The sequence below is a fragment of the Marmota flaviventris genome, chromosome 4, assembly GCF_047511675.1.
Source record: "Marmota flaviventris isolate mMarFla1 chromosome 4, mMarFla1.hap1, whole genome shotgun sequence".
NCBI lineage: Eukaryota > Metazoa > Chordata > Mammalia > Rodentia > Sciuridae > Marmota > Marmota flaviventris.
The window spans coordinates 40,211,456-40,235,138 of NC_092501.1; the positions used below are offsets into that span (position 1 = coordinate 40,211,456).

The window sequence follows — 23,683 nt, forward strand, 5'->3', positions numbered from 1 at the left end:
CAGATGTTCACCTACCTTGCCTTGCTGTGCCCCCACCTGTCTGGGCCTAGGGCCGGTGCTATAGAAAGGATTCTCCTCCCCCACCCTCAGGTCTGAATGATTCAGGAAGCAGTAAGCTGCTGAGCGCTCTGGCTGGGGCCCCCTCCCTAATCCCCAGACTGTCTGTGTTTATCCGATGGCCTGGGGTTGGGAGGAGAGGATGAGTAAGTGGGAAGCTGCTGGGCTGGCTGGCCCCTGGCTGGCTCCTCAGAGAGGAGCCAGGAGTCATGTGGGTGGCAGTGGGCATGCTCTGGATCCTGGCCCTTGGGGGGTCCCACCAGGCCCGGGGCTCTTGTCCCTCTCAGTGCACCTGCGGCCTCCACATCCTGGGTGATGGCAGCAAGGCCAGGTACGGCACCAGGGGTATGGGATGGTGGCTCGCCCTCATAACTTTACCAGTTAGACTGGGTGGGGAGGGGTTGGATACCAGCAGCTGTCCCCTTGCTTGACAGTCCCACGCATCTCCACCTGAGGCCCCTGGATAATCATGGGTATGCAGGATGCGGGGTTTTCAAATCATGACTGGGTGAGACCCCCATATCCCTGGCCCCTGAAACCCAGGAGTCCTATGGGGGTTGTCTGCAATGTATTTTCTTCCAGTAAGTAGGGGGTTTGCTCTGTCCAGCAGGTACTCAGTATGCTTACAAGTGGGGGGTGCCGTGGGGCCAAGTGTGCTGGTTTCAGAAACTCCCTCCTGAGCCTTCCTTTAGGCTCCTGGTGGAGCCTAAAGGAGCTCTTTAAAGGCCCAGGAAGTTTCCTCCTTACCTCTTTCTTTTCCTCTCCTGCTACCTCCCATCCCACCTTTCTGCCTGTGTCTCCAAGCCCCATCTTTCCAAGCCTCTTCTATTTATATGCCTAATCTCCCTAGAATAACCAGTCACATCCAAGTGCTTCTTGTCACTCCACCCATGAAGGGACCACCTGCCTCCTCATGCTCTTCCCACTTTGGGTCTCCTCTGGCAGCCCCTAAGAGATCAGGCTTGACCCCTTTCTATGGAGACTCAGAAGTATTATAAGTGTCCATTCCATTGCAAGCTTGCTCCCTCCATCCTCAGCCTCCTCCTTGATTTTCCCCCATCCTCCATCTGGTCCCTTAGAACACCCACATTCTCTCCGTCTCCTTTCCATGGCACCTTCCCAAGTCTACTCTGGTTTGTGGACCCTTGCTTTTCCTCTAGAGCTCTTTTTTAAAAAAAATTTTTTAGTTCTAGATGGGCACAATATCTTTATTTATTTACGTATTTGTTTTTATGTGATGCTGAGGATCAAACCCAGGGTCTCACACCTTTGAGGCAAGTGCTCTACCGCTGAGCCCCAGCCCTGAGCTCATTTTTGTCTTCTCTCCAGCAGTCTTTATACCATCTTTTCTTTATACCAATTTCCTCGGATTATCCATTAATGACCTGTGCATTTTCTAACTTAAGGATTTCATCTTCTGGCTTATGGCCTTTGTGATCAACTTTCCAACCTTATGGAATTCCATCCTCCTTTTCCCCCTTGTCTTAGATGGGCACTAGGGAGCCACGGTGGTGATCAGAGAACAATGTTACTACAGTTATCCTTTCAGGCAATGGGCATCATGTTGCTTGGGGTTGAGGGGTGGCAGAGAATGGAGAGGCACCCCCCGCCAAAAAAAAGGACATCCTGTAAGATCTGAGGAATAGGAAAATTTCCACTTTCTGCATAAGTGTCTGATGCTGTAACTCACATGGAAGGTAAGCTTCCTTTCACTAAAGAAGACTTAGACCTGAGCAGGCTGGGAAATAGCCCATGGCCAAGGACAGTGTGATCAGAGTGACAAGAAGCCTCCTTTACCACTCACAGGGAGCACAGGCCTCAAAGTCCCAGAGCTTCAGTGATGGGATTGGTCCCAGAACCTAGGACTTCTGATTCTATTTCCAGAACTCTTCTTGTCTGGGATGCTGCCATGGGTATGAACAAGATGAGAACTACAGACAACAGAGTTAGACTTTGGATGGAAACTAAAATTACAAGAGCAATTTCTAGGGGTCCTAATGTCAACCAGTGGTCATGCTCTCCTGAAGCCAGAGCTCTTACAGTTGGTTCTACCTGCCTGACAGTAGTAGGATTGATGTGTGCCCATGCATTTATATGGAATGTCTTATGAGAGGAATGAGGCCATAAAGGGCTGCAGAGCCCCCTCTCCCCAGATCCTCAATGCCCAGAGGCACAGATTGTGCACTTAGATCAAGGCTCCTTCAGCCCCATAGGTGCCTTCTTCAGACCCACCTCTACCAGGGTCTCTCAGAGAGCCCTCCCCTGGCAACCTGCCCTGACCCACACTCTTGAATTGTGAGCAAAATGTATGTCCCTGCAGATATGGGGGTTTCTAGGATGCCCCATCTGGGTACCTGGACAGATGTGTCTCATGCTTTTTGTGCCCAGGTTGTCCCATCAAAAGTTGTGCTGTTGGCTTGTGTTGGGCTCTTATTGGGGTCCTTTAAGGCCTCCTTTCACCATTTTCTCCCCCATTCAGGATATGTTTTCCTTTCCTCCCACTTACATTCAGACCTTCCTCCTTGCTATCACCTCAACCTGTATTATTACCTGAAAATATTATGGCCTTCAATGCTCTCTTTCCCTTAAATAGACTATAAGCTGCAGAGGACAGGGACTTTGATTCTCTTCTGAATGGCCCATCACTTAGTAGGGGTTCCAATCTTTCTTTGAGGAATATGAGTGGGTGGAAATACCTTCTGTGATGCCATTTACAAGAGAAAACAAGCCAAGTTGGGCCATTTTTTAGTATCATGTGTATGTTAAGATGGTAGACACTTAGGAAGGCCTGATTTGGGCAATGCATGATGGCAATCATTAAAAGAGAATAACTTCTTTTAGCAAAGCAAAACATGACACCTTTCTCATAGTGCTAGCAGAGCAGCGCTTGGGATGAAACTGACACCATACAAGGACTGGGTCCCTGATGCCCAGCCTCCACATTTTACTGTCTTTTTGGGAATCGCTCCCTTTTCATCTTACCTCATGTGAGTGTGCTACTCTCATTGATGGTATAAAACACAATCCCTGAATTGTAGGTTACTTGTGGTCAGGGATTGCTTCCTGTTCTCTCTTTATCTTCAGCTTTAGATTCAAACTAAGAAGGCCTAGGAAGTCATTGTTGGCACAGGAGTATTGAAAGTTGTAAGACTGCCCTGCTCTACCTTCAGTGCTGAGACACAGATACAGTAATCAATATCATGAGTACAGGGTGATAGGCTGCATGCTGAATTTGTATGTTATCTCACTTAAACACTGTAACTGCACTATGAGGTAGACTTTACTACGGGGAAACTGAGGGGGAAAGGGGTTATTTGATATACTTAAGGATACACAGCCAGCAAGCAGAGAGCCCAAATGTGAATCTAATGGTGGGGCTGCCACATCCCAGATCTCAGACTAAATTTTGATCATCTCATGGCCCCTGAAGCACTTCCAGTTTTTGATGCCGTTGGCATATTTTAAAAAAAAATTATATATATATATATATATATATATATATATATATATATATATATACACACACACACACACACACATATATATGTATACACACACACACACACGCACAATGATCACAGGATTTATTAATGCTGTTCTTTCTTAGTGCAAGGTGGGTGCTGTGGGCTGTAACAGAACATAGTTAAGTGTGAAGTCTTTCAGGCCAGTGAAGACCAAATGGCTCTCCTGGGACCCTTATGAAAGGCTCTGCTCTCCAAACAAGAGCACCTCAAAGGGAAAATGTGAGGCTGCTTGTTCTAGGGTCCCCTCTCCAGAGCCTGACCTAGTTTGGACCCTGAAATTGGTGCCCTGTGTTAACAAGCAGATCCGGAGGCTAAGGGAAGGGGGTTATCCCAGAATTGACAGGACCCTTGCTCAAATATCCCCCACTTTTGTGACCAGGGCCGTGGTGTGCAGTGATCCCGACATGACCCTACCCCCAGCGTCTATTCCTCCGGACACCTGCAGACTGCGCGTGGAGAGGACCGCCATACGCAGAGTTCCTGGAGAGGCCTTCAGGGCATTGGGCCGCCTGGAGCAGCTGTGGTTGCCCTACAACGCCCTCGCGGAGCTCAGTGTCCTCATGCTGCGGGGACTGAGACGCCTGCGCGAACTGCGGCTGCCAGGGAACCGCTTGGCCGCCTTCCCCTGGGCCGCGCTCAGGGACGCCCCCCAGCTGCGGCTGCTGGACTTGCAGGCCAACCGCCTCTCGGTCTTGCCGCCGGAGGCCGCGCGCTTCCTGGGAAATCTGACCTTCTTGGACCTCTCTAGCAATCAGCTGATGAGGCTCCCGCAGGAGCTGCTGCTCACCTGGGCTCAACTGAAGTCTGGGCCCTTCCTTCCTGGTCACCACGCCAGGCTTGTCCTAGGTAAGAGATGGCACCACCCTGCTGAGCCTGGGGGTCTTATACCAGACTTCTGTGAATCTGGATTCTCTGTCTGAAAATATAAATCGTATCTACCTTCTACGTTCAAGTGAAAATGGATTAAGATATACAAGAGTCCCAGGCTTAGGAGCTCAAGTCTCAGGCTAGACTACAGCAGTTCAAATTCCATTGTTATAAATAAGGAAACCTAGATGTATGGAATCTCCCAGTTCATATACCCAGCTTGTGGCCTCCTGAGACTTAGTTTCCCTGCGCAAGGGGCTAGGTTGAATGGGTTGACACAATATACTGGCTAGTTCCTCAGTATGTTCTGCCTGATCCCCAGGAGAAGAGGTATGGCATAACTGGAAAATCGATTTGGATTATCTAACTCATATGTGAATATATGTAAATATTGAAAACATAACAGAAAAGGATAGAGACCCATTAGTCCCTGCTTCCTGTTCTGATCTCGTTTGCCTTTTCCAGATAGCTGCTATTATCATGTTTATTTGCAAGTTCCTTTTTACAATACATTTGCATATGCATACAAATATATATATACACAAACATGCCAAAATAAAAGTTATGTGAGTGTTATATAACAGTTTTTATTATATATACTAATGAATACTATTTTTTTTTCATCCAACAATCTTTTTTGGAGATCTTTTGGTATTATTACAAATGGAATAAATTCATATTTGAAAGCTACTGCACTATATTCTATAATATAGGGATTTTTGGGGGGAGAGGTACCTGGGATTGAACTCAGGGGCACTCAACCACTGAGCCACATCCCCAGCCCTGTCTTGTATTTTATTTAGAGACAGGGTCTCACTGAGTTGCTTAGTGCCTCGCTGTTGCTGAAGTTGGCTTTGAACTGCTGGGATTATAGGCATATGCCACCGTGCCGGATTGTAATATAATTTTGCTATAATTTATGTAGCCATTTCCCATTCAGTGGACCTTTAGATTGTTTCTATATTTTGTTAACACCTACAATGCCACTGAGAATGTTCTGGGCAGTGCATTCTTATATGTGTGTACAGCTGTTTCTGAGGATAGGTGCTCAGAATTAGAATTCCTAGGTCATGCAGTGCCCATTAAACATTTTGGAGTCAATCTGATAACTTGTGAAGTGGCCAGTACTGTTCTCACTCCTCACCAGTAGTGCTTGAGACCACCCATTCACAAGGTCATTTAGTAAATATATTTGAGTTCTTTCCAATTCTAGATGTGGGGATATAGCAGTGAATCACAGTGACAGAAAATGTAATCCTTCATGGAATTAACAATTAAAATGGCCAAAATATTAAACTTTTGCCAATCTGATAGGTGAACGTTTCACTGTTGTTTAACTTTGTCCTTTATATTAATTCCTTGGGATCCTTTTGTAACAGGCGAAAACCAGATTAACTCACTATGAGAGCCAAGACAGTGATGAACCTTGAGTTACTAGTGTATCACAAAACACATTTAAGCAGTGATACAAGGCAGCAGCCACTGTGGGAGGGGGAGGGAGAGAGGGGGAGAAGAAAGTGACATCTTCAGCTAGTGCTCATAGGGACCTGAAAGTCATGGACATGCAATCAGGTCTGAATATACCTTCCCCAACCCTTTGACATTTTCCTTTCCAAATATATAAACTGTATGGATGCAATTGTATGATATATTAGGATTATTAAACTCACTATCAAATCTAATATCAATCTTTGGGGGAGTGAAAACTATATTATATTAAATGCCTTCATCTTGTATTTCAGAAATGCAGGCATATAAAAAGGAATTGTGCCTTAGAATTGAAGACACATGGTACCCCTTTTTGACCAAGTGGGTGCAAAGACTTGCTTTCAGTTCTTTAAAAATGTTCAACAAGGAGTAAAGAGGAATGGGGACGTCTCATAGGGTTTGATTTTCAGCCTTCTTACCCCACGTTTTACTCCTTCTGAGCCTACCTCAAAGAGACCCATTGTTCAGAGCAGCCATTCTTATTGCTGGGATGATGCTGTAAGTGCCACTTACACTGGAAAGACTAGGGTCAAAGGTCAGGAGTCAGTGAGTAGTTTTAGGAATGATTTTGGGATACTGTAATTATTGGAAAATTTCTTCCTTGCCAGTGACTTGAAAAGATTAGTCTGACATAGTTGGCAATTTTGTTAGTGTGCTGTATGGCCTATCTAGTGCTTAATGATATAATCTTTATTTATGTTTATACCAACCTTGAAGGGAAATAATGCTATCATTTAAGATGAAAAACCAGGTGTAAGGGTATACAGCTAGCAAGGCTAAGAGCTGGAAGTCAGTTCTGTTGACTCTGACCTGAGGACCTGCTTCATCCTCTCTAAAGGGAAAGGGAGCTGGGCCTGGGCACCTGAGTATCTAGGGCTCACCTCTTGCCTCTCTCTCACTGCTACAGGGCTGCAGGACAACCCTTGGGTTTGTGACTGCCAACTCTATGACCTGGTCCATCTCCTAGATGGTTGGATCCCAAACTTGGTCTTCATCGAGGCCAAACTGAGGTGTGACACCCCACGTAATCTGGCTGGAGTGGCCTTTAGCCAGCTGGAGTTGAGGAAGTGCCAGGGCCCAGAGCTCCGTCCAGGGGTGACCAGCATCAAGTCCCCTTTGGGAAGTGCAGTATTGCTGCGTTGTGGAGCCACTGGGGTCCCTGGACCTGAGATGAGCTGGAGGCGAGCCAACGGGCACCCACTCAATGGCACAGGTATGTGAGCTGTGGGGATTCTTGTGCTGAGCACCTGAACTGGGGTGAGGGGATCAACATCCCAAACAGGGAGTGGGCAGGGTCAGGGGAAAGTAATCTAAGCTAGGTTGGGCCCCCATATCTCCAATGGAGTCTTTCCAATCTAAGCTAGGTTGGGCCCCCATATCTCCAATAAGATCTTCCCAGAAGCAGTATGGAGACAACGGATTTAATGATGACAACAGCTCTTGAAATGTCCTGTTATATATCCTACCAGCTACTGTTATAGAAACTGAAGGATTTTATTGGGAGGAATAAAAGGCTGGATTTTTGGTAGAACTTAGTGTATTAAATACTTACAGTAAGTTTTCCAGTTGAAATATTAAGCCAGGAATAATGATATGGATTGCTATCTATTGATCTCCTCATTGAGGTTATCACTGTGCTAAGTGAATTATGCCCATAATGTTGTTGAATTTTAAAGAGCAACTGATATCCTTATTTTTCATACAAGTGCATGCAGGCTCTGAGAAGCTAAATGCTTGGCCTGCATCACACAGCCCTATAAGAAGGAGCTGGGATTCTAATATAGTCAAGGTGACTTCACAGTATATACTATTTTGGCTTGGCTGTATAAGCAGAAATGACTCATCTTTGTCATGGTGGTAGCAAGGACGGGGGTCAATGGTGGGAGTCACAGCCATCCACAGAACAGAGAGGGGATTAAGGAGAAATGACTCCTTAGCAGCTAATCAGAAAATCTTGCAACCCTCCCCCAGCTTTCTTCTATGTCTCCCTCAACTAGATTGGTAAGCATTGCTCTAGAAGAGTGGGTTTGAATTAAACTTACAAACAAAATAGTACAACAGGTTCCACAATGTAAAACAGAAAGGTGAAGATGATCCAACCGAAGCAACCATGGGGGTGAACAGGGTGGCAGGGCACTTCCAGTTGGCTCTCTGCCTCATGATTACTCCCTGACTGCCACCCTGCAACGTACTTGCCTACATACTTGCATCACCTCTGCAAAAACTTCACAGAGCATCTCAGATTTGAACATCTCAGATTTAGAAGGCAGTTTATTCTTAGGCTCTGCTTCCATCCGGAGTTCTAGGGCCTCACCCAGATTTGAGCCTAGGTAATCCTGATCTTGGTTGATCTCAGCCAAGGTTATATGGCTACAAGGCAAGGAACTGAGCCTTGAGTGACCCAGTGAGCTGGCCTTTGAATAACTTGAAAGTTGAATGCCTGCCAGCAATTTCTCAGGATGATAGGATATTTAGTACAGCATGTGTAGCCCAGGGGCTGTGAACTTGGCTCTGGGAGTAAGTTAGGGGCAGATGGGCCCATTCATTTTCTCAAATGTGCTTCTTCTTCCCCCAGTGCACCAGGAAGTCTCCAGTGATGGTGTAAGCTGGACTCTGTTGGACTTGCCTGCAGTGTCTAAACTGGACTCTGGAGACTACATCTGCCAGGCAAAGAACTTCCTAGGAGCCTCTGAGACTCTTATCTCCCTTATTGTCACAGAGCCCCAGACATCCACAGAACACACTGGGATCCCAGGGGCATTATGGGCAAGGACAGGGGAAGGGGCGGAAGCTGCTGCTTACAACAACAAGCTGGTGGCCCGGCATGTCTCGCATATTCCTGAACCTGCTGTCCTGGCCATTGGGACCTCTATGCCCAGCCTGAAGGAGAAGTTGGCCCTCCAGCACTTCCAGATGGGTGCCCCAGGAGAGCTCTGGGAAGGGCAGGTTGAACCCCAGGAGGCACGGATGGTGAAGTCACTCAAAGTGGTGGGGGACAGTTACCACAGAGTGTCCTTGGTATGGAAGGCCCCCCAGGCTGGGAACACAACTGCCTTCAGTGTCCTTTACACCGTCTTTGGGCAGCATGATATGCGTAGATTGATCGTGCCGCCGGGGAAGACCAGTGTCACCATTGACGGACTGGCCCCCAAGACCAAGTACGTGGCATGTGTCTGTGTGCGGGGCCTGGTGCCCCGAAAGGAGCAATGCCTCATCTTCTCCACCGACCAGATGGTGGACGCCGAGGGCACCCAGCGGCTCATCAACGTGGTGGTGATCAGCGTGGCTGCCATCATCGCCCTGCCACCCACGCTGCTCGTCTGCTGTGGTGCTCTTCGTAGGCGCTGCCGCAAGTGCCGCACCCGGGGCACCACCGAGGCCACGGGGGCCTACGTCAACCTGGAGAGGCTGGGCCACAGCGACGACGGCTCCGAAGAGCTGTCTCGGCACAGCCTTAGTGAGGCCGACCGGCTCCTTTCCGGCCGGTCCAGCCTAGACTCTCAGGCTTTGGGGACCAGCGGAGGCAGAAGGATGAACGAGTACTTCTGCTGAGGGCAGCACCCCCCTCTCACACCTGCCTATCTGTTTTCCCTCTTCAACTCTTACACACTCACTCTGAAGCCTGACTGCATGCCCAGTCACTCTTACGGCTTGGGTACCTGCTTACTCATACATTATGTCAACAACAGCCATGGCAGTTAATACTTATTAAGCATTTACTGTGTGCCAGGAAATGTTCTAAATACTCTGTATGAATTAACTCGCTTAAATGTTCTAACAACCATTTATACCAGGCACCACCCTCCTCTCCATTTTCCTGGAGAAGAAATAGGGAAGTTAAGTATTTTGTCTGTATCCACCAGTTTGGGGTATATAACAAATAAGACCAAAACTCAGTGGTGTATGGTAAAAAACACTTATTTTCACATTCATGGTCTATATATTGATGGGCATTCTGCTCTGTGTCCCTGATTTGGGGCCTGGACTGGAGAGTAATAGTGGCTACCTGGGACAGGCTATTCCCATGGTAAAGTCAGATGACATCAGAGGAATGAGCAAAGTCATGTGATACCTCTTAAATTCTTAGTTCAGGATTGGCACACTGCCGCTTATGCCCATATTCTATCTGCCAAAGAAGTCTCATGGCCAAACCCAACTTTAACAGGGTAAGTAAGGACACTTCTCCCACAGAGGTGATAGTGGAGCAGGAAATATTTGCTGAACAGCGATTTAATTTTCTATATTGCCCACGATTACATGACCAGGCTGTGGAAGCTCTGGAATTGGACACAGCATTTTATCTCCATTGGCAACAATCCCTATCAATCTTCTGTTCCATATTTTGGTTACATTTATGCTAACTCATAGGTACTCACACATACAGTCACCTTTTGGCTAATGTACATACTCATATACACATTACTCATCCATACTGTGCTCTAGGCAAAAATTCAGTGAATTCTAACATTTATTCCCTGGGTGTCATTTTTGCCTAGAGACAATCATTGATTTTCAACAGACTGTAGAAGTTTGGATGATGCCTAAGAGACCACTGCTTATTTGCTCTCAGCATGTCAGGATGGAGAGATCAAAGAGACCCTCTGTGTCAGAGGGCATTTCACACCCAATACTGTCTGGCACTCAGCACTTGCCCTCATGTCACAACACTTGTGATTCTTACTAAATCTTACTGGGGCTTCTCAAAGTGTCTGGGAGCTTTCCTTCCTTGGTCCTTCGGCAAGCTATTCTAGAGATTTTGTTTGGTTTTTGCCTGAAGGTGGGAAACCACTCAGATACTGACTCTGTGTATAGGAAAATGTGAGTATGTCCAGGGGAAGGCTTAATTTGTTCCCTGTCTACAGAGTTGGGCTCTAGTGAGGGGAGCATCCATGGTGCCTGTTATCAAGTCTTTGGGGTAACAATTGTGGAAATTTGTGAACAGTAAATGGTCCAGGGAAATTATTTTGTTAGTATCATGCAAGAGACCCCACATAATGTGAACACTCACTAGATAAAAATCAGAGTAATACAATGATTCATTCCTAAAGTCATTTTCCTCTCATATTTGCATTATCACACATTTCCCTCAGTTTTCTTGCATTAGATGCTCACAACAACCAACAATGGTAGTTGAATTCTTTGATTTTACAGATGAAAAACCCGAGAATTAAAGAGATAAGGGACTTATATAAGGGAGTGATAGATTCTTTTTTTGGACTCCAGGTCTTTGACAACCTCTTGACCAAGCTGAGGGTCTTTATTCAGTACTGATCTCTGTAATGTAGTGCACAGCAGTTTCACTATGAAAAAGGAATCTTTCTGGAACCACTGAAACCTGGGATCTGAACCATGAGAACAACTAGGCATATAAGCATGGAGTTTCCATACTTGGGTATTTTTCTGCCATCATTTTCAGTGTGTTTTATTATAACTTGTGAGCTATAGGCATTGGTATGAGAAATTATTTGATTGGGCAATGTCCACATTGAGGTCGGCAAGGCTTTTCTGTGAAGTGAACCAGATAGTAAATATTATAGGCTGTGTTACTCAGCCCTGCTGATGGAATGCAAAAGCAGTTACAGACAATAAGTTGGTTAGTGGGCATTGGTGTGTTCCAATAAAAGTTTATTTATAAAAACAAGTGTCAAACTTGATTTGCTCCACAGGACGTTGTTTGCCAACCCCTCATCTAGATTTTTATTGTAGTTCTGCTGTGTCTTTGGAGACTCAAGACTCATTCTGACTGCTTGATACATGAACATGACAGACACCCCACAAATTCAAATAAAAGTGCAACAGATGAGGAAGCACCAGGTGAAATGATTAAGATATTGCCTTTAAGTGTCTAAATCAATCAATATTGAACAATTATTGGCCTAAAGACAACTAATATCTACCCATTTTTATTGGAAGAAAAAAAATAAGAAACTGAAAGCAAGATTTGTTCATATACCTAATTAAGAGAGGGAAGGTTTGGATTTTCCAGTGATTAATTAATGCCAGTCTTCATGGTCTGCATGGTCATGGTCTCCAAGATGGTTAGCCTCCCAGTGCTCAGCTGTCAGCCTTCATTTATATGTTCTGTCTTTTCTCATTTGCTCTTGTAGGAAAGAATCATTCTTAATTGTGCTCATGAATGTTTAAGTCACTCAAAAAGGAAAACAACAAATTCCCATGGTAAAAAAATAAATGGTGTCTGGTTTATATATTAATCTTTTAGTATATGAGTCTGGTTACTATGAGTCAATCCCTGAAAACTGAATGACCTCTGAGTGTCTTGGAAAAAAATTTCTTGTCTGCTAATGTTGAAGACCAGTCTGAACTATAGTGGTCCGGCAGCATGCTGCCCCTGGAAGATGAGTTCAGAGATTGGTTGGAATCATGGTATCTCCGTCATGTCTTTTCCTGACTATAACATGATTATATTCCTCTTGATTAGACAGAGGGTGTGTCAAGTGTCACTTACCTGCAGTTGCCTAAGTTGTAGGACACAAAAATCCAGAAATTGTGTTTTGGAAATTAGTTATGTGCTATCAAAACTAGGTGGGGTGGCTCACACCTGTAATCTCAGAGACTTGGTAGGCTGGAGCAGGAAGATAGCAAGTTCAAAGCCAACCTCAGCAACTTAGCAAGTCTCTAAACAACTTAGTGAGACCTTGTCTCAAAAAAAAAAAAAAAATAAATAAATAAAGGGCTGGGATTTGTGGTTCAGTGGTTAGGAGCCTCTGAGTTCAATCTCTAGTACAAAAACAAAAAACAAAACAATAACAACAAAAAACTAGGCTATCAATTAAGGGATTTAGTGAGCAGTCCTTTCAAAGAATTAGAGCTAGAAATTTTGATTTTTAACCATGGTATAATCTAGTAAAGACAAACATTGATTTAAAAGTACTCAAGCACATTTTATTTAGTTGTAAGCAGGTTGTAGGCAGAATAGGTTAGGTATATACTGTGGTAATAATTCCTCCATTTCAGTGTCTTTACACATCATAATTCATTTTTGCTCTTACAGAGTCTACTGGAGTGAGAGGGAAATGTGAGAAATGTGGATGGAGGGAGGGCTCTGCTTCACTCACTCATACAAGGATCCAGGTGGAGGGAGGCGCCACCAACTGGAATGTCCATGGAAAAAGTGACACGACACAAGGGGATCATGGGACTTCTCAAACATCATTTACTCTAACATTTCATTAGCCAGAATATGAGTCACATGGCCCATGTATTTCAAGGGGCCTTGGAAATGTGATCTTCTGTTCACCACAGACTTACCACAGAGTGTGGGTGGTCAAAGGAAACATCTAAACATACTGGAAGCAGATGGAGGGGGCAGGAAGCAGCTTAAGCTAGAAAAAAAAAAAGGGAACATAGCATGTCTGCTCTCTGATAAATTGTTCAATTCTCTGTCTGGGCTGTTTCAGAGTTCGGCTAATACTGAGGAATGAGCAGCATCTTCCAATTGAACAGATAGGATACTCTCTTATCAAGATTCTATTAAGCCAGTGAGATGCCTCCCAGGAGTTATTATATCTAATAGTTTCATAAGCAGAGTAAGTCCTCTTCCACTTGTCTCCACCAAGAACTCTTAAGAGCCAAGTTTCTAAAATCAACCTGCAGGAGGGGAGATGTAGTGGAAATATTCTTATACTTCCTTCTCTTTGTTGACAGGGTCTCTTGAGTCTAGGGATTACACTTAGCCACATGTTATTTTAAGCTGAATGGCATTACCCAAGGTAGTTTAATTGTTCTAACCCCTGCCTTAACTCCCAATATATAGATTCTCTATTCCAAATAAGAAAATAAGAGGCTGAGGAGAACAGGAAAGGAGAAGGGGCAGAGGAAAGTGGCCTACGTGATTTCAGAGATGGCACATACCACTGGTGTTCTTTCTTCACAGTCTTGCAGCAAATTACTTCCAGTAAGTTGAGTGGAGCTGGATTTATTTGACAATTTTTTTTATTTGATAATGACAATGCTGTACACAAGCATGGAGTGGACAGAAAAATTGTAGATAAAGAAGAAGATTCTTTCAGCTTTTATATTTTGGAGTAAGAAGAGTGAAAGGAATTTACTGATGATTATGCATACCTGTAGGTTGAATCACACATAGGAAGCAAGCTTAATGAGGTCTTGGAAAACTTGGCAGAAGACTCTAGAATGAGAATGGCCTATAGGAAGTGTTCCCCCCATCAGGCTAATCTGGCCAGGCTCTGATCCCTCACTGCCCTCAGTCACTGGATGTAGGCTGCCTTGGAACAGATCTGAACTCACATAAGCACTTTTTTTGCAACTGGGAATAAGATCATCTCTTGAAAGGAGATCTAGGCATCTCCATGTTCACCACAAACTTTGTACCCACAGCACACTCCTTGTTTTGGATTTTCATTTTGAGAGGAACTCCAGAGATCTACCCAGATTGCACAGCTAAACTGAATGGGAACTCCTGCAAATATATCTGTCATGAGTGGAAAGCCTGGAGTGTAATCAGCTTAGTTGTGACCCGTTTCCCTCCTACTGGTTAGCTTCTAAGCGGATTTTTTTCACTGAAGCCTTTTGTAGGGTATAATGTGTATCATGAGTCTTACAGGAACTCACAAAATTTCAGTGTTCATCTGGAAGTACCCCCAATTAATACAGATGTAGGTATTTTTGCTCTTCAGAAATCTATTGTTATAGGAAGTGAATTATTGGACACCTATTGTATGTGGGGAGCTTTATTTACATAATCTTAAAGTTTCCTTAGAACACTATGAGGTGCTTATTAATATTTTCACTCTGCAAAGGAAAAACTGAGATTCGCAGACGTTAAACATTAAAAAAAATCTCAAGACAGATGCATAAGCAAGAAAGAAGACTTCATGGGGTCAGGGTCTATAAGAGTTTGTCTTGCCACAGCATTCCTTGTACCTAGCAAGTGTGTGGCTTAGAGAAAATGATAAAGAAATATTTAGTAAATGAACAAAGAGTGGCAGAGCAAGTACCAAGTCATATAGATCTCAATTTAAAATGTAGCTTTTTAACTTTTAATGTGAAATACATAGCATTCAGGAGAAATCCAGAAAAAAGAAAAATGTTTTGGTTTTATAAGAAAATATAATATTTTTGGATATGGTGGCATGTGCCTGTAATTCCAGCTACTTGAGAAACTGAGGCAGGAGGATCATGAGTTTGAGCCCAGCCTTGGAAACTTACTGAGATCCTGTCTCAAAACAACAACAGCAACAACAACAAAAACCCCATCAGCACCACCAACAACAATAAAATACCATCTTGTGTTTGAAACAACATCATGATGCTTCTCTGACTCTGGTCAGCCTCTGGTCAAGCTGCAGATGCAGTAGTCTTGATGCATTGGAAGCATGCCTAACTACACCACCAAGGTATGGGGGAGAGAACAAATGATTGGAATCATCAAAGAACTACTTTGTTATTCCTCATCTGCTTTCACTTGGAGAAAATGGTTGAAAATGCTGGGATTCAGGAGCCAATTGTGAATGGTGAAATATGAAATGGACCCTGGCCATGAATGAACCCTGATGCTCAGAACAGCATTACCTGCTGGTTTCTCAGACTTTTTTGAAAGAAGCTGAAGGAAGGTAGAACCAGGATGTAATTAGATATCTGACTTAAATTTCCAGAACCAGCAACCAGAAAAATGGTGAATTTTCATGCCTTGGTCAAGAGGCATAACTCCCTCTGCATGGACTCTGCCTGAGCCTATGATTTGGGCCATAACAGACTTTAGAGCATCCAGGGGCTTTGCTGCTGCTGTGCTGACCTACATCACCATGGATTACCAGTAATAGGATTTGCCACTCGGAAACTGGGACTACGCTTATTCAAAGCACACAGCAATTTCTTACAGAGAAATATGGCTTTGGTTTTTCACTACTTTCTGCTAGTTCTGGTCTTTCAGGATACACATGCAGTTCAGCCTTTCTGTCTGCAAGGATGCACCTGCTCAGAGGAGAGTTTTGGCAGGTGCGCTGTCCTGGCAGGATGCCAGAGGGTTATAGGGGATGGACTTTTGTTGGGAATGATATGGAGTGGACACATGCCCAGAATTGGCAGGAAATCAGCAAAATTCCTATGAGATTCACCTTAGTTGGTGTTGGACTTTGTGAGCTGAGTATTTTTACCAATATAGATCTCTATTATTTTAAGCGAATAATATATTTTCATATAATTCACATGTACAATGCAAGGATCCACTTGACATCCCTTCCAACTTTCCTGATGTTCATTTTAAAGCTTTTCTGATTTCTTGTACAGGACTCTGCAATGCATGTCTATCTCTTTGGGAAATATTCCAGAGAACCTTCCTCAAGAGCTCAAGCAAGTAAGAATTGAAAACTCACCCATATTTGAACTTTCCCGAGGGCCTTTCGTCAACATGAGCACCTTGGAATACCTTTGGCTCAACTTTAACAATATCACTGTGATCCACTTAGGAGCCCTGGAGCATCTGCCAGAACTGAGAGAGTTGAGACTGCAGGGGAACAAACTCCGTTCAGTACCATGGACAGCGTTCCGTGCCACCCCTTTCCTGAGGGTCTTGGATCTCAAAGGCAACAGGATTGATATACTCCCTGAGCTGGCTCTTCAGTTTCTAGCCAACCTGACCTACCTTGACCTATCCTCCAATAGGCTTACAGTCGTATCCAAAAATGTCTTCTTGAACTGGCCGTCCTACCAGAAATGCCAGCAACTTCACTGTCGGGCTAAGATTCTCTCCAGCATGGTGCTGGCACTGGACAACAACCCCTGGGTATGTGACTGTCGTCTAAGAGGACTTGTCCAGTTTGTCAAGTCCAATAGCCTTCCAGTCATCCTGGTGAATTCCTACTTGATATGCCAGGACCCTGTCTACAAGGCAGGGCAGCTACTTCATGAGATTAAGCTCAGTGTTTGCATGAAGCCACAGATCTCAACCCCTAGTGCCAATATTACCATTCAGGTAGGACAGAATGTGACTCTGCAATGCTTGGCACAGGCCAGCCCCTCACCAACCATCTCATGGAATTATCCCCTGAGCATTTGGAGAAAATTTAATGGTAAGCCACACGTACCCTCTTGGGGTATCTAGGGAGAATGGAGAGGTCTGTAGCAATCCTACATCAATAAGGAGGTTCTAAAATGTGTTAGTCATGAAGGCTGGGTATAGGTAAAATCAGAATAGATCTGAATTACACTCACCAAAATAGAAAAGATTCCAAGACAGTGTTTCATTACCAGCATTATTTTATTTCACTTTATTTTTGCAGAGCTGGGGATCAGAGCCAAGGCCTGTATGCTAGGAAACATTGTAGCATTGAGGTACATCCCAGTCCACTGGCAGTGTTTTAAATGGTTGCATACAGATCTCTCCAGGACATATAGGCATAGGGACATAAATAAACATGTTATTGCTGATTTATCATATTGTATACATGTTTTAGAATTGTATATGAATAAATACATTTTTAAGAGCCCTCTAGATGGAAAACAGTATACTGCAAATTTTATAATCCTAGAATTTCCAACTAGAATTGATTTTATTACTTATTTACTAAACTTGCCGGAAAGGAATCATTTGAGATGCTTGCTTGAAATGAAATTTTTCAATCCCCGTGCCCTGGAGATATGAGTTCAGTGAGTCCAGGACAGAATATATATTTCAGCAATTGATCTTTCACCCTCTTACCTCTCAGTTAATTGGAAAAGCTGGAAATTCCTAGATACTAACTTAATTTTCACTTCTTACTACTGTGTTGGTCAGATTTTATACCTTAAAATTATAATACTTGGGTACAGGGAGATAAAGAGAATTCCATGGGCCCCAGAACTGGGATTTGTCTTTCTTTATCAAAGCTCTAAGCTCTGTTTTCACACTTCAGGTGGAATTGCCTGTAGGGTTGTCCATGCCACAAAGCCAGACATGGCTTCCTCAAGAGTATCTTGAAGGTAAAAGGAAATTTGTTGATTTTTGCATATTTTTAGGTCTAGGTCTAGAAGACTACTTGAAGTATCAAGGTAAAACTTGGGAAATGCAGTTAGTCACCAAGACAGTTGTCATAATATGGTTACATCCTCTAGATGATTAAAAAAAATTAACTGAGTTTTTCAGTTTTCCTCATCATTTTGGTCACATCCTGTTAGTTGATGGTTAAATGCGAATGGAGGAGAAATACAGAATTTATCATTCAGTCTTTTTGAAAACCAGTGAAATGCATTCAGAGCTTATGTTTTGTTATTCTGTAAATCACTCTTGGCACTATGCTCTGCCTAGTCTTCTAGAAATAACAACAGCTAAGACTTATTGAACCCTTATCTTCAAACTTGTGGTGTGCATGCTATTATCATCCCATTTTATTGACAAGTAAGTTGAAGATAATTTAAGCACCTTGCCCAGGACCATACAATTAGCAAGGAATAGGGACCCAGAAATTTGACTCCAAACTCTGAGGCACTGCACATTTGGGAGGTAAGAAAGCATTTCTTGGAGCTCACAGTATTGGTCAGTCACACAATTACAAGAAATCTCCTGAAAGCTGTTAAGCTCAATAAGACTACTGTGGTTGTTGGGAGTAGTTACTGATGTTGAAAGTGTGTGGGCTTCATAGATAGAACTGGGTTTCAGTTTAATTGCTGCTTCTGAACAGCAGCAATCGCTCTCACTATGGGTAAGTTGGTAGATTGATCCAGTCCTCAACATTCTATATGTAAGATTAGGTACCTACAGAGTTTCTGAGAGGTGAACATCTAGCACCAGGTACATGCTTAACAAATGATTAGCATCATCTTTTAACAACAACAACAAAACCAGCATTGCTAGAACTTTCCAACTGTTTATCAGAACAATGCACAGCTACTTTTCTCTTTTCTCCACCCAGTGTTGACTTCTTCGACTGCAGAAGATGCTGTTCTGTCCCAGTTGATCATCCCTGCTGTTCACCTGGTAGACAGTGGCAATTACACCTGTGTAGCCTCCAATTTCATTGGCAGGAGCACGCTGGTCATCTCCCTCCATGTCCAGCCTTCCCAGGTCCTGCCTGCATCCTATTCTCTTTCTATCTCCCGGGAGGGTAATTCCTACATTGACTTGCGGGTGGTGAAGCAGACCGTGCACGGGATCTTGCTGGAGTGGTTTGCAGTAGCCAACATCTCTGAGGAGTGGTTTACCCTCTATATTACTTCGGATGAAGCCCTCAGAAAGGAAGTGGTCCACATTGGCCCTGGAATCAACACATATGCTGTAAATAACCTCCTCCCTGGCACAAAATATGAGGCATGCCTCAGTATGGGGAGCCGGCCCCCACACGAGGGCAGATGTGTCCTCTTTGTGACAGGCAGAGATGGTGGCAGGCTGGAGGACCGCGAGCGCCTCCTACACATCTCGGTGGTCCTGTGTGTTTTGCTGCTGGCAGTGCCTGTAGGGGCTTATGTCTGGACAGCCGAGGGCCCCTGCAGCTGCAGGGAGTGGGGCCCGCACTGCTGTCCTCGCCACAGGCATGCTCTCAGGCCTCCCCCTGCAGTTCCACAGTGCAAAGACAGATCCTTTAGAGACCATCTAGCTGTCTGTGAGGATGGCGATGGCCACAGACACATGAAAGGGAATGAGGAGAAAGAAGAAGACAGTGGCTAACAACCCAGGTCAAGGGGTGGGAAATGATGTGGACAAAATTTACTTCAACCAAGATTGTGAACAAATTCTGATACTGGATGGGCACAGTAACCATAGCAAGGAAGGCCAGTGTCTGCCTATTTGAGGAAACTGGGATTAATCCTTTTTTAGGTAGTGCTTTGTTGCCTGCCAAGGGGTGATGTGGGGCTAATCCAATCCCTAAAACCAACCCTCCATGGCAGCTCAACTGAGCCTCATCCATTTATTCAAGTATTGTTGAGCACCTACAGTGTTCCAGGAACGGAACTTGACAGATTGGGTTCAACAGTGAAAACCAGGACACAGTCTTTATCTTCATGGAGCTAAGGCCATGTTTACATGTAATATTTACATGTAACATTTTGCATATATTATTCTGTAAAAGTAGGTAGTTATCCCCTTTTATAGGGAAAGAAACTTAAACCTGGAAAGTTCAATGATTTATGAGGCTGACTCTCTTTACATTGGCCACTGGGTTCACCCAATATCAGAATTTTCTGATAATCAGTGTTGGTTGAAATAATTTAAAACATTTTTTTTTGTGGTGCTGAAGATTGTACCCACAGCCTTATATATGTTAGGCTGTGGAACTATATAACCAGTCCTTTTTTACTTTGTATTTTATACAAGATCTCACTAAGTTGCTCAGACTGACCTTGAACTTGCGATCTTCCTGCCTCAAACTCCTAAGTACCTGGGATTACAGGTGTGCACCACTGTGCCCAGCTTGAAATAAATTTAAAACAAAGACAACACTCATATTCAGATCAATTGTTCATCATTCCTTCAGGTCCTTCTCACTTATTCTTTTAGACACTAGAAGAAAAAACAATTTTTAATGGGAATTTACAGTCACATCAAAAGTAGAGAGAATCTCATTCCTTCCCATCTGTCAGCTTCAACAAGTTTTAAAATTTTCTGGTCTTATTTCATCTGGTCCTTACCCTCAACCTTTTTTTATTTTATTTTTTCGGGGATTTTAAAATATTTTAAAGTAAATACAAGCTTCCCACCTACTTATATGTAAATATTTTAGTTTGTTCTCTAACAAATTAAGTTCTAAAAAAACACAAGACAACACTATTATTGCTCCTTAGAATGTATATTTTTTAAAAAATGCATATACACTTAGATATGTACATGTGCACAATAACACATATATATAATAGAGAATTTCTTTATAATAAATTTCATATGGTAATTTTTATAGGACTTTTTCTTTTCTCTGAGTATATATAAATTAAAATTCTGTTTCCAAAAAAATTATAATTTAGTGCATTATAACTATGTGTAATAGTGAGATTCATTATGCCATATTTGTACATGTGCATAACATAATTTGATCAATCTCATTCTCCAGCACCTTTCCTTTCCCTCCTTTCTTCCGTCCCAGATCCACTTGCTCTACTCTACTGATATCCCTACTACTATTATTATTATTATTTCAATTAGTGCATTATAATTTTATATATATACATATATATACACACACATATATCAATGAGATTCATTGGAGTATATTCATACATGGACATATTATACTTTGATAGATTTTGTTTCTCAGTAGTTTGTCATGCCCCCTCATTCCCTTCCTCTACACTATTGGTCTCCCTTCTATGGTCTCCCTTCTATTTCCTGAGACTCCTGAGGTATATTTCAAAGGTAAGTGGCTGAAGTGAGGCAGGAACTTGTATTTGTATTGGCCTCTGAGTATTTCCTTCCACAGGACCGAGGATTCAGCCATCGTGAAATAGCTTGGTGCAACCATGAAGGCGAGAATGGACGCTCTGATTTTCCTCTGCCAAAGGGGGCTTGGAGGTGGGCATGGAACAGGGTGGGCAGGAGGAAGGAAGGGGCATGGAAGAGGAGTAAACCTGGAAGTGGGTCGGAAGCATGTTGGTCAGAAGCTGTGTTCAGCTGCTCCTGTGAATATGGACATTTAGGGAAGAGGAATCTGGTCTAGAGTGGATTTCTGGGAATACCATCCTTTTGAAGATCTGTGGGGAGCCTCTTAAAAAGTTCTAGAGTGAATTGGGTGTGGGGTACACACCTGTAATCCCAGCAGCTCAGCAGGCTGAGGCAGGAGGGTCGCAAATTCAAAGCCAGCCTCAGCAACTTAGCAAGGTCCTAAGCAACTTAGTGAGACTCTGTCTCAAAATAAAAAAATAAAAAGGGCTGGGAATGTGGCTCAGTAGTTAAACCTCTAGGTTTAATCCCAGTACCAAAAAAAAAAAAAAAAAGAATCCTAAAGATTCACATTATTGACAGTCCCAAATGGTTCAATTTAGGATTTTTCTACTTAGCAATGATGCAAAACTGATATGCATTCAGTAAAAAATCAAACTTCAGTCGGGAGTTTTTATCTTTTTCTGGATTAGCAATATACAGCATGGAGATGTTACAGCAAGACACAGCTCTCAGCCCATTTGGTGATCAGAAGGGAACAACCACTGATACTCTACTGTACAGTGATGCAAAGCTACGATGTTCAGTAAATTAGGTGTGTTAAATGCATTTTTGGCTTACAATGATTTCAACTTAACATGGATTTATTTGGATAAAACTCCATAGGTCAAGGAGTATCCATACATGTAACGTCATGATACCTATGCTAATATCCCTCACCTTTTCTGTACGATTCATGTTTGAAGGATGTTATAGTTTTAGATCCATTTGTCATGCTCTTGGGGGGAGATTATGCATTTAGAGTTTAGATCATGTAATTTTAAGACAGGAGGCATTTATAAGTAGGGCTACTGGTTTTTAGAATAGAGCTATCTCTAGTCCCAGGGTTCTGCTATCAGCAACTTGCAGAAGGAATTTTGTTCTTTTCCTCTTTTCTTCTGTCTATTTAGAACCTGTCCACCTTACACCTAGATTAGGGCCCAGCATAGATGATAAGACTAAGAACATGTGTTTCCACAGGAATGATTGAGTGAATTACTGAGTACTGGATAAGTGACAGGACCTCATTTAGCAAAAGAAGTGCACTGGCATGATTTCTTGTCACATCAAACTGTTGCTAATCCACTTTATTAATCATATTATGGTGGCTCATGCCACAACCACCTCATTCTGGAATCCAGACCCTTCAGAACACCTCTGTCTCCTAAAAGAACCTCTTTGTGTCCACATGCCAATCTGCCTGCCGTGGTCCTCATGCAACATCATCTTCATTATCCCTGTTAACCCATCCTCATCTAGAAACCCTGAAGACTGTCAGAGAAGTGTTGCTGCCTATTAGTAGCCAGCACTCTGGATTCTTTGAAGCCTCTGTTGTGTTGTGTGTGATGTCATGGATCTATAGTCTCAGCTGTTCAGGAATCCTTGAACACATGAGTTCAAGAGCAGCTTGGTCAACATAGCTAGGCCCCATCTTTTTAAAGAAAGAAGGAAAGAAAGAAAGAGAGAGAAAAAAGAAAGAAAGTAGAAAGAAAGAAAGAGGAAGAAAGAAAGAGAGAGAGAAAAAAGAAAGAAAGAAAGAGGAATAAAGAAAGAGAGAGAGAAAAAAGAAAGAAAGAAAGAGGAATAAAGAAAGAGAGAGAGAAAAAAGAAAGAAAGAAAGAAAGAAAGAAAGAAAGAAAGAAAGAAAGGAAGGAAGGAAGGAAGGAAGGAAGAGAGAGAGAAAGAAAGAGAAAATATTCTGTTATCAAAGAGATACAGAATCCCTGATGTCCTTGGAGAAACAGGGGCAGAAGGTTTGCCACACTTTTCCAGCTGGGTTCTGCACTGGGACAGAGCTGCAAGTTGCAGCTTACAGAGGCCCAGCTCTCTTCTACTTCCATCTTCTGTCTTCTCTCCTCCCAGTACATAGGGAAGGATTCCAGGCCTATTATTGGGTAGAAACACTCTCAGGAAGGTCTGCTTGGAGAAGCCCTCTCCCCCAGGAAATGTGCCCTCCTAGGTGGGCCACAGTGAGCTATCCTTAAATATTCTCTTCTACAACTAAAAATAGCAACTGTCTTCTGAGCTATGACAGTAGCTACAAAGCTGGTGCCAGGTCCTTTGAATATATTAGTTCTTGTCATTGTCACAGCAATATCACATTTAAGTGGCAGAATCTGAATTCAGACCAAGGGCTGTCAAACTGTAAAAGCACTTTATTTTT

General features: G+C 43.3%; 2 protein-coding genes across 2 annotated transcripts; both read left to right on the forward strand.

Annotated features, from left to right (window-relative positions):
* Positions 1 to 266: 266 nt before the first annotated feature.
* Lrit1 (leucine rich repeat, Ig-like and transmembrane domains 1) lies at positions 267 to 9,488 on the forward strand. Its single transcript, XM_027939879.2, has 4 exons — positions 267 to 388; positions 3,961 to 4,427; positions 6,844 to 7,149; positions 8,512 to 9,488. Exons 1-4 carry the CDS (start codon positions 267 to 269, stop codon positions 9,486 to 9,488), a joined length of 1,872 nt encoding a protein of 623 aa, XP_027795680.2.
* A 6,316-nt stretch (positions 9,489 to 15,804) lies between these two features.
* Positions 15,805 to 19,557, forward strand: Lrit2 (leucine rich repeat, Ig-like and transmembrane domains 2). The gene is made up of 4 exons (XM_071611706.1): positions 15,805 to 15,914; positions 16,206 to 16,987; positions 18,655 to 18,684; positions 18,806 to 19,557. Exons 1-4 carry the CDS (start codon positions 15,805 to 15,807, stop codon positions 19,555 to 19,557), a joined length of 1,674 nt encoding a protein of 557 aa, XP_071467807.1.
* The last annotated feature ends 4,126 nt before the right edge of the window (positions 19,558 to 23,683 follow it).

Bases quoted from the DNA above. Each gene is read 5' to 3' on its own strand.
- Lrit1 (XM_027939879.2), top strand. From the start codon at position 267: ATGTGGGTGGCAGTGGGCATGCTCTGGATCCTGGCCCTTGGGGGGTCC. The intron at 389-3,960 runs GTACGGCACCAG...TTTTGTGACCAG, and splicing joins GGTGATGGCAGCAAGGCCAG to GGCCGTGGTGTGCAGTGATC. The intron at 7,150-8,511 runs GTATGTGAGCTG...TTCTTCCCCCAG, and splicing joins GCACCCACTCAATGGCACAG to TGCACCAGGAAGTCTCCAGT.
- Lrit2 (XM_071611706.1), top strand. From the start codon at position 15,805: ATGGCTTTGGTTTTTCACTACTTTCTGCTAGTTCTGGTCTTTCAGGAT. The intron at 16,988-18,654 runs GTAAGCCACACG...AGGTACCTACAG, and splicing joins CATTTGGAGAAAATTTAATG to AGTTTCTGAGAGGTGAACAT. The intron at 18,685-18,805 runs GTACATGCTTAA...TTCTCCACCCAG, and splicing joins AGGTGAACATCTAGCACCAG to TGTTGACTTCTTCGACTGCA.